The 12,879-nt window shown below is 49.0% G+C and overlaps 1 protein-coding gene and 1 pseudogene across 4 annotated transcripts; one reads left to right on the forward strand and one right to left on the reverse strand.

The window, feature by feature from the left end:
• Positions 1-1,360: 1,360 nt before the first annotated feature.
• On the reverse strand, positions 1,361-2,906 carry LOC146894726 (exosome RNA helicase MTR4 pseudogene; annotated as a pseudogene).
• Positions 2,885-12,812, forward strand: Ecsit (ECSIT signaling integrator). 4 transcript variants are annotated; one of them, XM_048446596.3, is made up of 8 exons: positions 2,885-2,978; positions 8,352-8,506; positions 9,204-9,621; positions 10,702-10,925; positions 11,319-11,373; positions 11,482-11,630; positions 11,949-12,054; positions 12,476-12,812. In XM_048446596.3, the coding sequence occupies exons 2-8, from the start codon at positions 8,411-8,413 to the stop codon at positions 12,727-12,729; spliced, it is 1,302 nt and encodes a 433-aa protein (XP_048302553.2). In that variant the 5' UTR covers positions 2,885-2,978; positions 8,352-8,410; the 3' UTR covers positions 12,730-12,812. The 4 variants fall into 4 exon arrangements, with proteins under 4 accessions (XP_048302553.2, XP_085545946.1, XP_048302555.2 ...); XM_085689820.2 differs by having other exon boundaries at positions 12,609-12,812; XM_048446598.3 differs by having other exon boundaries at positions 2,917-2,970.
• The last annotated feature ends 67 nt before the right edge of the window (positions 12,813-12,879 follow it).

Raw genomic sequence — 12,879 nt, forward strand, 5'->3', positions numbered from 1 at the left:
CTCTTAACCACTGAACCGTCTTTCCAGTCCACCTTTTCTCTTCTTATGAAGCCACCAGTACTGATGATTTTCTGTGGTTCTAATTACCCCTGAAGGTACTACTTCGAAACTCCATAGGTGAATTAAATTTCTTTTTTGTGGAGACAGGTCTTATGTGGCCTCGGCTCTGCCATGTCAGGGATGTCTTTGAACTGCTGATTCTCCTGCCTCCGCCTCCTGAGTGCTGGGATGACAGGCACATGCTGGGCTTGCTCACTTCCTTTTCCTTCCTTCTTTCTTCCATTTCTTAGCTACCTATCCAGTTTGGGCTAACCTGGGCTACACAGTCTAGTGGCCAGGCATAGTGGCACATGCCTTTAATCCCAGCACTTGGGAAGTGCTCAAGGCCTGTCAGAACATAGTCCAAGAATGGAGTCATGTGATAATTCTTGGAGAAAACTCCAAAAAAACAAGGCGTGAGTCTTGTGACGTCAGCTTCGTCACAACACAGAGCTGTTCCTGGCGTGTTTGCACTCTCCGCCCAGGTGCAGCAGGCAGGAGTGAGTTCACTTCAGCTGTTGTCACTTATCTACCTCTATGGGAAACACGTCCTTGTGACTGAAGGCCTTACACACATGATGTTTCGTAACCCTCGGAGTGTAAACTGTCGGGTGCTCTCAGTCAAGCTGGCTACTGCATGAGACGTTAGTCCGCCCCATTTTCCCTCCTTCCACAGGTTCATGGCACCAGCTAGAGTGGTAATCAGAGGCCAGCCAGGGTGAGCAATATAGTGAGACCCTGCCTAAACCAAACCGGAGGACTGGGGCTGTACCTCAGTTGGGCGAGCACCTGCCTACGATGTAAGAGGCCCTGGATTCTGTCTCCAGCACCACATAAACTGCATGGTGGCACCGACCTGTAATCCCAGTGTGAAAGAGGCAGGAAGATCAGTGCAGAGTCAAACTCAGCTACAGACAAGTTCAAAGCTAGTCTGGGCTACACAAGACTTGTCTTGGAAATGATTGCTTACGGGGTTGGCAAGCTGCTCAGTGGGTAACGTGCTGCCAGGTCCTATGGCCTGAGCTCAGTCCTGGGACCCACATGACAGACAGATTCTAGCAAGGTGTCTTCTCATCACCACATGTACCACCCCAAAACATTTTAGAAAACAACAAAACCCTACACTCAATCATACACACACACGTGTGTGTGTGTGTGTGTGTGCGTGTGTGTAAAATCATTATTATCTATACACTCACAACAGTTCCAAGGCATGATCACATCACCTACACATACATTCCACAGGCTTCTCCATTGGCCCTCAGTTTTGCTTTTAAGAACACGGCCCCACCTGTACATTTTTTAATTGAAAGGTGCTATGTACAAATGTGTATGTTACATGCCTTCTTAGAATGAGAGCCAATTTAAATATAATAAGATACTTGAACCAGCTCTTGAGATGGGAGAACCGCTTGAACACGTGTAAGCTTCTGTAGTCAACCGTGATCAGACAGGTGGTGATTGATGTTGAACTCTAAGCAGAGGCTGGCAGCAGATACAATATCCCTCTTGATTTTGGTGACTCCTTCAGCAAATCTGTTCTCCAGCTCCGTGTTTCCAATGGCTTTTGCTGCTTGACACATCTGTCGAAGCAGTTCTCCCAGGCACCTCATCCAGCGAACTGTGCTGCCTTCAGAGGCAGCTGTCGTTCTGCAGAGATGAGCAAATGGCTCCAGCTGCCCAGGTACACACCACGTCCATCAGGTGAGGCTTGAGCGAGCTTAGGTAGGTGTCTTCATCGATCTCCAGTTTTGCTTCTGCTGAAACTTTTGCAATCCTTTTAGCACATTCCCGCATAGCCAACTGTTCTGCCAGTTTGGGCATCTCACTAGAATTCTCTTGAAACACAAAACAGCTCAATAGTGCAGTTGCCTGTTCTGCAGGGAGGTCGGTGAAAAGCCCACTAAATATCATCTGTGAGAAGGAGCTCACCAGCACTGTGTATTTCACAAGCCACACGTGTTTTCATCTCTGTAAGTAGCAAAGCCCAACCTTCTTAAAACACGTTTGCGACATTTGAGTTCATCCATGGCCCCTAGGTTTTGAAGCGTCAACCTAGACTGCTTGTTCGGGAGTGAGAGGGTGCCAGGAATGCACGTCCTTTCTCACAGTAGCCCTTGTTGTACTTATATGGCTCTTTTACATAGATGAAGTCAAACCTCAAAAATTCTTATTAATTCTTATTAAAGTGCTTGCAGCCAAGCCTGATGACCCAAATTTCATCCCCAATATCCACGTGGTAGAAGGACCATCCCCCCTAAATTGTTCTCTGACCTCCACGCGAATGTGCTCACATAGATTTACCTACATACGTAGATAAAATAAATAAACCTAACTTGGAATCCTATTAAAACTGCTGGCAGTGTTGCCCACCTGAAGTGCCAGCTACTCAGGAGACTGAACCCTGAGGACCTCTGAGTCCAGGGTTTCGACACCAGCCTCGGCACTATAGCAAGACCCTGGCTCAAACAACTCAAATGCAACCAACCGAACTAAAAAAAATTGTTTAGTAAAAATAAGTCCTGGGGCTGCGGCAAGAGGCCCTGAGCTCCATCCCCAGCTCTGCACGGAATCGAACGTGGTGTTTCAGGTCCGTAACAACATTTTGTCCGAAACAACAGTTTACCATCACACTTCGGTAACTGAGAAAACTGAATGGGATAGGCTCAGCCGCCGCCAGTGTAGAGCCTCCGCCGAGGGTACCCAAGGCCCCCAGTCTCCCGCACTTGGGAAGGGGCAGGGCCTGCTCCCTCTGAGGCGGGATCAGTGTCCTCCCTCCTTCCTATTGGTGAGTCTCTTCTTGCGGGCGGGACCTATCCTCACAGGCTTTTCTGATTTGCTGTCCCTTTAACCTGTAACCGGAAGTTCTATGACTCCACATGACGGCGCCCAGCGGTGCCACCAAGACGGCTAGGTTCTCGGGCCGGCCGCGTGAGTAGGTGGGTCACGCGTGGGAGGACGATGGGATAGTCTGGGCTTCAGGGCATCCACTTCCAGGCCTGGTAGAGCCGTGGAGAACGACCTTCAGCTCGGCCTCAGGGTGAGGGCACCGTGACCTTTGGGGGTGCAGGCTTGGGGACATGTGAAAAAGGTTGCTCTGCACCTCTTGCTTCAGTGTCCGGTTTCGCAGGTGCGACAGTCGGCTCAGGCCACACAGCACGTCGGTGTTGGGCTCTTACCATGTACCAGGCACTGTCCCTGCTGGTGGAGATACAGCAATGAGAAAAACAGATTTTTTTTAAAAAAAAAATATTATCTAAGAGAGCCAATTATTGAACAAAACAAAACAGGCAATTTTGTGATTTCAAATAGTGGTTGTTGCAAGCAGTGTGTTCTTCCCTGAAACAAGAGGCTTTATGTATCCCAAGCTGGTCTCGAACTCTTGATCTTCCTCTTCCAGGCTTCTGATTACAGGCCTGAACCAAGATAGGAAGCAGTAGACAGGGGGTAAAAACAAGTTCAAAACCTCTGAGACCAATAAACTTGTCTTGTTTCAGAAACAGTATGGCTGGAACTACAAGGGACAGGGGGAGTTCAGCAGGTAGACTCAGTCTGATATTTATTTGAAGTTTTTTAGTTATGGGGGGCGGCGTGTGCTGTGGTGCATGGTGGGGGTCAGAGGAAAGCTATGGAGTTTCATCCTTACATCTTATTCCGGTTCCAGGGATTGAACTCAGGTCATTAGACTTGCATTGTTCCAGCAGCAAGAACCTTTCTGTCCTGGCTCTTATTTATTTACATTTTAGACAGGACCTTACTGTAGCTCAAGACTGCCATGAAGCTCATTAATTATTACCAGCTGGTCTGGATGCAATCCTCCTGCCTCAGACTCCACAGTGCTGGCTTTAGAACCACAGCACTTGTCTCGAGTCTGGTTTGTTTTTTGAAGCAGAGTCCCACTATCTGGCTCTGGCTGGTCTGGAACTTGCTGTGTCTATGTAGCTAAGATTCACCTCAGACTCAGAGGTCTGCCTGCCTGTGTCTCCTGAGTGCTGGGATTACAGGTATGTGCCTTAACACACAACATTTTATGTGTTCATGTGTGACTGCATGGATGTATGTTAATTAGTGCACGTTCATGTATGCACATGTGTACAGGAGGACACATGTCCTTGGATGTTGTCCACCTTGTGCTCTGAGACAAGGTCTTTCACTGGGGCCTGTAACTCAGTAAGTAGGCTGGCTGGCCGCCAAACTCAGGGACCTGCCTGTTTCTGCTTCCCTGGTGCTGGGATTACAAGGGCATGGCACGTCACCTGGCTTTTTAATGTGGGTGCTAGGGATCGAACTCAGGTTCTCAGACTCTCAGGGCAAGCATTTATCAATAAAGCCTTCTTTCTAGCTCACTTAGTTACATTGTTAGAGCTGTCTTTTGCATTGGAGGGAAGTAACTGGCTGGGTGGGAGCGGTGGATAGGTATGCAGGAAAGTGGAGTGCATTGGTGCGGTGACCTGCAGTAGCGGGTAGATTTGGAAATAGTCTCCGGGTCTGTTTGATAGATTGACTCCGACTTTGTGGCCTTACTGGGAAGGGTGGTGTCTCTGGCTAACCTCCAGAGAAGCACATGAAGCAAAGGTGTGTTGGTTGGTGTCCCATTCGGAGTTGGAGGTGGCTGGTTTGTACTAAAGCTCTGTTTAGGCATGGAGTTGTTACTACCCCGGATAATACATTAGGAGCCACCTATGGCTGTCACAAAGCAAATTCTCACACAGTAGGTCTGAGAGTCAACATTTTATAGGTCCTGGAACACAGTTTGCAAAGCAAAGGTTTAGATTTATCTTCTTTTTTTTTTTCAATTTATTTATTTATTACATATACAGTGTTCTGTTTGCATGTATACTTGCAGGCCAGAAGAGGGCACCAGATCCCCTTACAGATGGTTGTGAGCCACCATGTGATTGCTAGGAATTGAACTCAGGACCTCTGGAAGAGCAGTCAGTGCTCTTAACCTCTGAGCCATCTCTCCAGCCTCCTAGATTCTTCTTACCTACTGTATGCCAGCGAAGTATCCTACCATGAGTCCACCATGAGCCCCTCACTGGGGATTCTAGGCAGGGACTCTACCACTGAGCCACACCCCAGCCCCTCATTGGGGGATTCTAGGCAGGGCCTCTACCACTGAGAGTCCCCAGCAGCTCACTGGAAGAGTCTAGGCCAAGTCTGTACCACTGAATCACTGCCTGAGTCTAGTCCAGTTGTATTTCCTCAGACCTCTAGCTGCAGCTATCACCAGACATTCGTCAGATATGCAGACATGTTGGCACCGCCAAGTGAATCTGCATGTTTTATGCTCCCAGAACATTCGTCTGCACCTTCAGTGCACGCCTTTAATCCCAGCACTTGTGAAGCAGAGGCAGGCGGATCTCTGTGAGTTTGAGGCCAGCCTGGTCTACAGAGTGAGTTCCAGGACAGCCAAGACTATTTCACAGAGAAACCGTTTCTCAAACAAACAACAACAACAACAACAAAAAAAGGTATAAAAAAGGTTCTACTGACTGAGAACAGTGCTCAGGACAAGGGCCTAGGGAGGAAGGGTTTGTAATAAGCAGTCTGGGGCCAGGGAGGAATAAGCTAGCAAACTTTTTGCAAAGCACATGCTACCTCTTTGATGAGGATGGGCTCTGCTGATTGAGGGACGATGCTCAGGACTCTGGGGGATTTGATGAGGGCTGGCTTTACAGAATAGCAGACATTACCAGGTGCTAACACATGCACTCAGTTTTTTTTCCTTTTCTAGTGCTATCTGTAAGCTGTGCCCTCCACAGCTGCCCTCAGAGATCCGCCTGCCTCTGCCCCCCAAGTGCTGGGATTAAAGACATGTGCCACCATGCCCAGTGAGAGATTAGATCCTTTTGCCAGAGTTCAGGATCTAGACAAGGGTATGCAGTTTGGCCACTTGTCAGCGTTGTACCAGTTTCCAGCAGTAGCGCTCGGGCAAGAGAGAGACTCGCCATGGAAACAGCTCAGTCTGTGAAGAACCTGCATGAGTCTGACCACCTGGGCTCTATCTCAGTTACCCGGGGGAGAAGAGATGGGACTAGTGAGATGGCTCATTGGGTAAAAAGTGATCACTGCCAAGTCTGAGGACCTGAGTTCAATCCCCAGCACCCACATGGTGGGTCACAACCACCTATAACTCCAGTTCAAGAGGATCCAAAGCCCTCTTCTGACTTCTGCAGGCACCATGCACTAATGTGGTGCACATACATACAAAGAAAGGCAAAATATTCATACATAATTGAAAAACAAAAACAATTGCTTTTTTTAGATTTTTTAATATTGATATTTGTGAGCTCTATATTTTTCTCTGCTCCCCTCCTTGCCTCTCCCTCCCCTTTCAACCCTCCCCCAAGGTCCCCATGCTCCCAATTTACTCAGGAGATCTTGTCTTTTTCAACTTTCTACTTCCCATGTAGATTAGATCTATATAAGTCTCTTTTAGTGTCCTCATTGTTGTCTGGGATTGTGGTTTGTAGGCTGGCTTTCTTTGCTTTATGTTTAAAAACCACTTATGAGTGAGTACATGTGATAACTGTCTTTCTGTGTCTGGGTTTTTTTGTTTGTTTGTTTGTTTGTTTGTTTTTGTTTTTCTTAAGAGGCCTGCTTTTAAGCCCAGTACTCAGGAGGTAGAGGCAGGCCTGTGAGCTCAAGGCCAGCATGGTCTACAGAGGGAGTTCCAGGGCAGCCAGGGCTACAGTGAAACCCTGTTTTGGAAAAAACCAAAGGGGAGGGGGCATTGAGATGGCTCAGTGGGTAAAGGTGTTTTCCGCTAAGCCTGAGGACCTGAGTTCAGTCCCCAGGGCCCACATGGTAGAAGGAGAGAACAGAATTCTCTAAGTTGTCCTCTATGCTGTGCCATGGCACATCTGTGTACACACACTCTGGAATGTACAAAGAAGGGTTTTTTAAAAAAATAATAATAATTTTGTCTTAAGCCACACCTGTGGTCAGATGGACCCTACTTTCTTCTGAGCCTTGTGTTCAAGCCTTTTTTCTTTTCTTTTTAAAGCTAGAGGAGACAGAGAAAGGGGAGTCCTTGTGGCTTACTGGTCAACCAATCTAGCTGACCTCGTGAGCTCCCAGTTCAGTGAGAGACTGTCTCAAAAACTGTGGCTGCCTGCTGTAAATCCCCACCCGGGAGAGGCAGAGGTGGGGGAACTACCATCTCTAACTCCAATTCCAGGGGTCCCACACCCTCTTCTGATCTCCACAGGCACTAGGCATACATGTAGTATATAGACATGCATGCAGGCAAAACACCCATACACATAAAATTTTTTAAAAACCAGCTATCTCAGGCTGGGCGGTGGTGGTACACGCCTTTAATCCCAGCACTCGGGAGGCAGAGACAGGTGAATCTCTGTGAGTTCAAGGCCATCCTGGTCTATAAGAGCTAGTTCCAGGACAGGCTCTAAAACTACGGCAAAACCCTGTCTCAAAAAAAAAAAAAAAAATAGCCAGCTATCTCAGCATTCATACAGACATACAGAGAGGTAGGAGACTACTGAAAAACTGACCTCTTGCTGCCACAAAAGTAATGTGGACTATACACCTGTGTACAGATACACGCAAAATAAGTAGATCTTTAGAAAAAAATGAACGGGGTGTAAGGTGGGGGTGACACGCAGCTTTAGTCCCAGCACTCAGGAGGCAGCCTCAGATCTCCATGAGCTCCAGGCCAGCCTGGTCTATGCGGAGAAACCCTGTCCCAGGAAAAAAAAAAGAAGAAAAACTGCCAGGTATGAGGCAGTGAGATGACTCATTGTACAAAAGTACTTGCTACCAAGCCTGGAAAACTGAGTTTAATCCTAAAACCCACATGCTGGAAGAGAGAGCCAACTCTCCATGCTATCCCTGACCTCCACACAAGTGCATGTAGTGTATACACGAGGCAGGCATGCACAGCACACACAATAAATCAATAAATATAATTTTTAAAAATGGGCTGGAGAGATGGCTCAGAGGTTAACAGCACTGACAGCTGCTCCTCCAGAGAACCCGAGTTCAAATCCTACCACCCACAAGGTGGCTCACAAACTTCTATGAGATTTGGTGCCATCTTCTGGTATGCAGACAGATATGTACATAATAAATCTTTTTAAAAAATTATCAGGCTTGGTGGCTCATACCTGTAATCTCAGCACTTAGAAAGTGGAGGAGTTTAAGGCCATCCTTGGCTACATAGTAAATCTGAAGCAAGCCTGGGCTGGGCTATATAATACTCTTATCTCAAAAACAACAAAATCAAACAAAAACACTTGGGGCTTGGTAGACTAGGCTCTTTGGTCCGAACTGTTCTGTTTGTCTTACAGGTGTGTTGCCAGGCTAACACTGTCTCAATTTCTCAACTGGTGGCTGAATCTGCAGAGGCATGAGCTGGGTCCAGGCCAGACTGCTGGCCCGAGGCCTCTCTAGAGGCTGGGGAGGTATCTGCAGGACTGGCCTCTCAGAAGCTCCTGTTGCTCAGGTAACCACAGGCTAGGCACTCATGAGTGGAGGGGTAAGGCCTGGGCTTTACACTCACCCCCTCAAGATCAGGCCACAGAAGTTAACGGTGGTCCTTGACCTGCCTGTCCTGCTGATAGCCCTTGTTTGCTTGGTATTTTGCCATTGCTATATATACTTAAGTACTATGAGTATTTGAGCTGTGGGCCCGAGGGTGAGTCCCTATGACAGGGAAGGCATGGCAGCAGGTGACCAGAGCAGATGCCAAGGTCACACTCAAGCACACATAGGAAGTGGAGAGTGAACTGTACACCAGCTGAAGCACAAATCCTCAAAGCCACCTCCAGTGACATACTTCCTCCTGCAAGGCTCCAAGTCCATAATCCAAAAGCACCTACTGGAAACCAAGTGATCAAATAGAAGCCTATGGGGTATTTCTCATCCAAACCACAATAGTGTGTATTTTTGGATTGTGTGTGTAAGAGCCACATGTAATAGCAAATGGTCTCAGAATATGATGTGTGGTTCAAGCCAGCCTTGAGATCTCAATTCTCCTGCCTTAGCCTCCTGGGGGTTGACATTTTAGGTGTGTACCACCATGTGGCAGCGTACTTTGTCATGGTCCCTAAGCTAGGGCTAGCGGCCACAGTATCAAAGCTCCTCCATGATGTTCAGGGATCCTCTGCCAGGAAAGCTAAGCAGCATCCGTGCTCTCCCAGGCGTCCCTCCGGGCCCCACGTGGCCTCCACTGCAGTGCAGTTACACACAAGGATGACACGTGGTTGGTTCCTCGACCTCCCGAGTCCCAGAGGAAGCCCATCAAGGTCCCAGCTGTCCATGAAGAACTGTTCGGGCCATCGGCAAACGGGGAGCGAGACAAGACAAGCTTCATTCGTGCCGTGCGCAGCTTTGGGGAGCACAGTGTGCGCAAGCGTGGCCACGTGGACTTCATCTACCTAGCGCTGCGCAAGATGGCAGAGTTTGGCGTGGAGCGGGACCTGTCAGTGTACAACCAGCTGCTGGATGTCTTCCCCAAGGAGGTCTTCAGGCCCCGCAATGTTATCCAACGCATCTTCGTCCACTATCCACGGCAGCAGGAGTGTGGGCTTGCTGTCCTGGATCAGATGGAACGACACGGTGAGGGATGTGGGCCCAGTCTTGGCACCTGCTTCATATCCTGGCTTTCTCCATCTCTCTCTACCTCTCAGGAATTCTAATTCCCCTTAGAATTACTGGGACTAGGCTGTAGCTCAGTTGAAGGACTTACTGACTGATCCCCAGCTCCTGGGGGGGGGGGGGGGTGGAGTGGAGGCAGGCATTCAAGCTCATCCTTACTATGTAAGTTTTGCTTTGAATTTGTTTGCTTTTTTTCCCCCCCCCCCTGAGACAGGGTTTCTCTGTTTAGCAGCCCTGGCTGTTCTGGAACTCTATTTGTAGACCAAACTGGCCTCAAACTGAGTGCTGGGGCTAAAGGCTTGCACTACCATGCCCAGCCTCTGTTTCCTGTGAGTGCGTGAGTGCACATGCCCCAGGGAGCCAGAAGAGGGCTGGATACCCAGGAACCGGAGTTCACATTGGTGCAGTCTGTGTTCTCAACTGCTGGGCCATTTTTTTCTCCAGCCCTTTTGCCCCAACATGTACATTTTACGCGGTCTCACGTAGCCTACGCTGACCTTGAATTTGCTGTGCTGTGTAGCCCAGCCTGGCCTTGGACTCCTGATTTTCGCTGTGCTCTTTCATATGGTAAAGTCAAACCTGGAGCTGTGTGTGCTGTGCTGTGTAGCCCAGCCTGGCCTTGGACTCCTGATTTTCGCTGTGCTCTTTCATATGGTAAAGTCAGACCTGGGGCTGTGTGTGCTGTGCTGTGTAGCCCAGCCTGGCCTTGGACTCCTGATTTTCGCTGTGCTCTTTCATACGGTAAAGTCAGACCTGGGGCTGTGTGCCAGGCCAGCACTTTTACTGGGCTCCGCCTCTGCTTCAAACAAAACAAGCACTGATGGGCCGGGTGTGGTGGTGCACACCTTTAATCCCAGCTCTCAGAGTTCCAGGCCAGCCAGGGCTATACAGATAGGCCCTGTACCAAAATAAGAAAGAAAAAAAATCACGAAAAATAAATCCTTTTAATTCTGTCCTTCCTCCCTGCTCTTTCCTGACTTCACATCTCTGTCTAACCATACCCTGCCTCTCTGAGGCTCTACCTGGATCTGCCCAGCACAGGAGTCATGCCCGACAGAGAGACAGAGTTCCTGCTGATTCAGATATTTGGACGCCACAGTTACCCCATGCTCAAGTTCCTACGGATGAAGCTGTGGCTCACCCGCTTCAAGAATATCAACCCCTACCCTGTGCCCCGAGATCTGCCCCAGGATCCTTTGGACCTGGCTAAGCTAAGCCTGCGTCACATGGAGCCTGACCTCAGTGCCAAGGTCACTGTCTACCAGGTATGCATTCCTGTTGGTTCCTGCAGCTACCATCTCTGGCTGGGCTCTCCTTCACTCATGGTGTTAATGCTCATGGCCCTTCCTTATTACCACAGTTGGACCTGAATTAGTCTATTTAGCCATTACAAAAATATCCTGTGTCAGGTGTATTTGTCCCTTGTACAATGACTTGGGTGAGGTCACTGCAGGTTGCACATAAGTTAGATGGCTCCAAGGTCCCTTCAGGATGGGCTCAATGTTGGCAGCCCCGGCCAAAATGGCTACATAAAAGAGGAAGGGACCACTTTCGTAACATTGTTCAGGATTTGCTGGCATCCTCTTCCCCTTTGCCTTCTCTGGCTCCCCTGTAGATGCTCTGGAGTCACAATCTTGCATCCCTGCTATTCCTTGCAGATGTCTTTGCCCAGTGACTCTACAGGCATAGACCCCACCCAGCCCCACATTGTAGGTAAGACCCCAGCCTGTCCCAATTTCTGCCAGATCCCTCTGAGCCCACTGAATGAACTCTAAGGCCTTTTGCTGCTAAGGCATCACTAGGTTCTCATCTCCACACCAGGAATCCAGAGTCCTGATCAGCAAGCTGCCCTGGCCCGCCACAACCCATCCAAGCCTGTTTTTGTCGAGGGCCCCTTCCCTCTCTGGCTGCGCAATAAATGTGTCTATTATCACATCCTGAGAGCTGATCTGCCATCCCCTGAGGAAGAGGTGAGGTACATCCCAGAAACCACATGTCAAAGGAAGTTGTTCTCTGAGCTACACAGGGGTGCGTGGAAATATAATTTTAAAAAATAAATACATAGTGGCATATATTTTTAATTCCAGCACTCAGAAGGCTGAGACAAGCAGATCGCTGAGAGTTCAAGGTCACTGTGGTCTGTACAGTGAGTTCCAGATTAGCCAGGAGTGTAGATTTTGTCTCAGAAAAAGGGGTGGGAGGGCTGGCACTGTTTTGAAGTTCAGATGAGGAGCTGGGGTTCTGTGTTCTGGCCTCTGATCATGTTTGCTTTCTCTTGCCTGAAGTAGAAAGTAGAGGAGATCCCAGAAGAATGGAATCTCTACTACCCAATGAAGCTGGACCTGGAATATTCTAGGAGCGGTTGGGACAACTATGAGTTTGATGTGGACAAAGGTAAAAGCACATCCTGTGTGGTGGCCATGGGACCTCAGGCTGAGACACTGCTTATTTCTCCAGTCCCCCCAATCAGGGGTCATGTACCCCTGGGGAATCTGTCCTCCTTAGCCACCCCCTCCCCCTTAGATCTTTTATGGAACATTCTGTACCAACTAGTAACATGATCAGGACAGTCTCAGGTCAGCAGGGAACAGTCAAGTTACACAAGGGAGTTGAGAGGAGGCACGTGGCAGCCTCCAGGTTTGGGGTCAAGGCCAGCTTCCTGATAGCATCTGAAGAAGCAGGTGGCGTAGCCCAGGTAAAATAAATGTAAAACCAGTATGTAGCAGAGGGCTGCTCTGTGAATGTTTGGAGGTGCCCATCAGTGGGAGGTCAGAGTACCTCAAGGTGGTGAGGACAAACTCCTCTCTCCTAACAGTGACAGAAGGCCCCATCTTCGCCATGTGCATGGCTGGTGCCCATGACCAGGCAACACTGGTCAAGTGGATCAAGGGCTTGCAGGAGACCAACCCAACCCTGGCACAGGTCCCTGTGATATTTCGCCTGGCCAGGTCCACGGGGGAGCTGCTGACAATCTCGAGGCCGGAGGACCAGTCCCCTCCCCATAGCCCTCCCAAGGGCCAGGAGGAAGATGAGGCTATTCAGGCACAGCAGCAGCAGGGTCAGATTTGAGTCTGAGCTGGAATGAGGCGAAGAGAGACTGAACTGATACAAAATAATATGGACAAAATAAAAACCTCTTCCCTGGCCTTGCATGAGCTCGTCTGGCTCTACCTTTCTGGGACCCTCCTTTTTATTTACCTTTAAAAATGCGTTTATGTA

Source organism: Myodes glareolus, chromosome 4, assembly GCF_982192425.1.
Source record: "Myodes glareolus chromosome 4, mMyoGla1.1, whole genome shotgun sequence".
In the NCBI taxonomy this organism is placed as follows: domain Eukaryota; kingdom Metazoa; phylum Chordata; class Mammalia; order Rodentia; family Cricetidae; genus Myodes; species Myodes glareolus.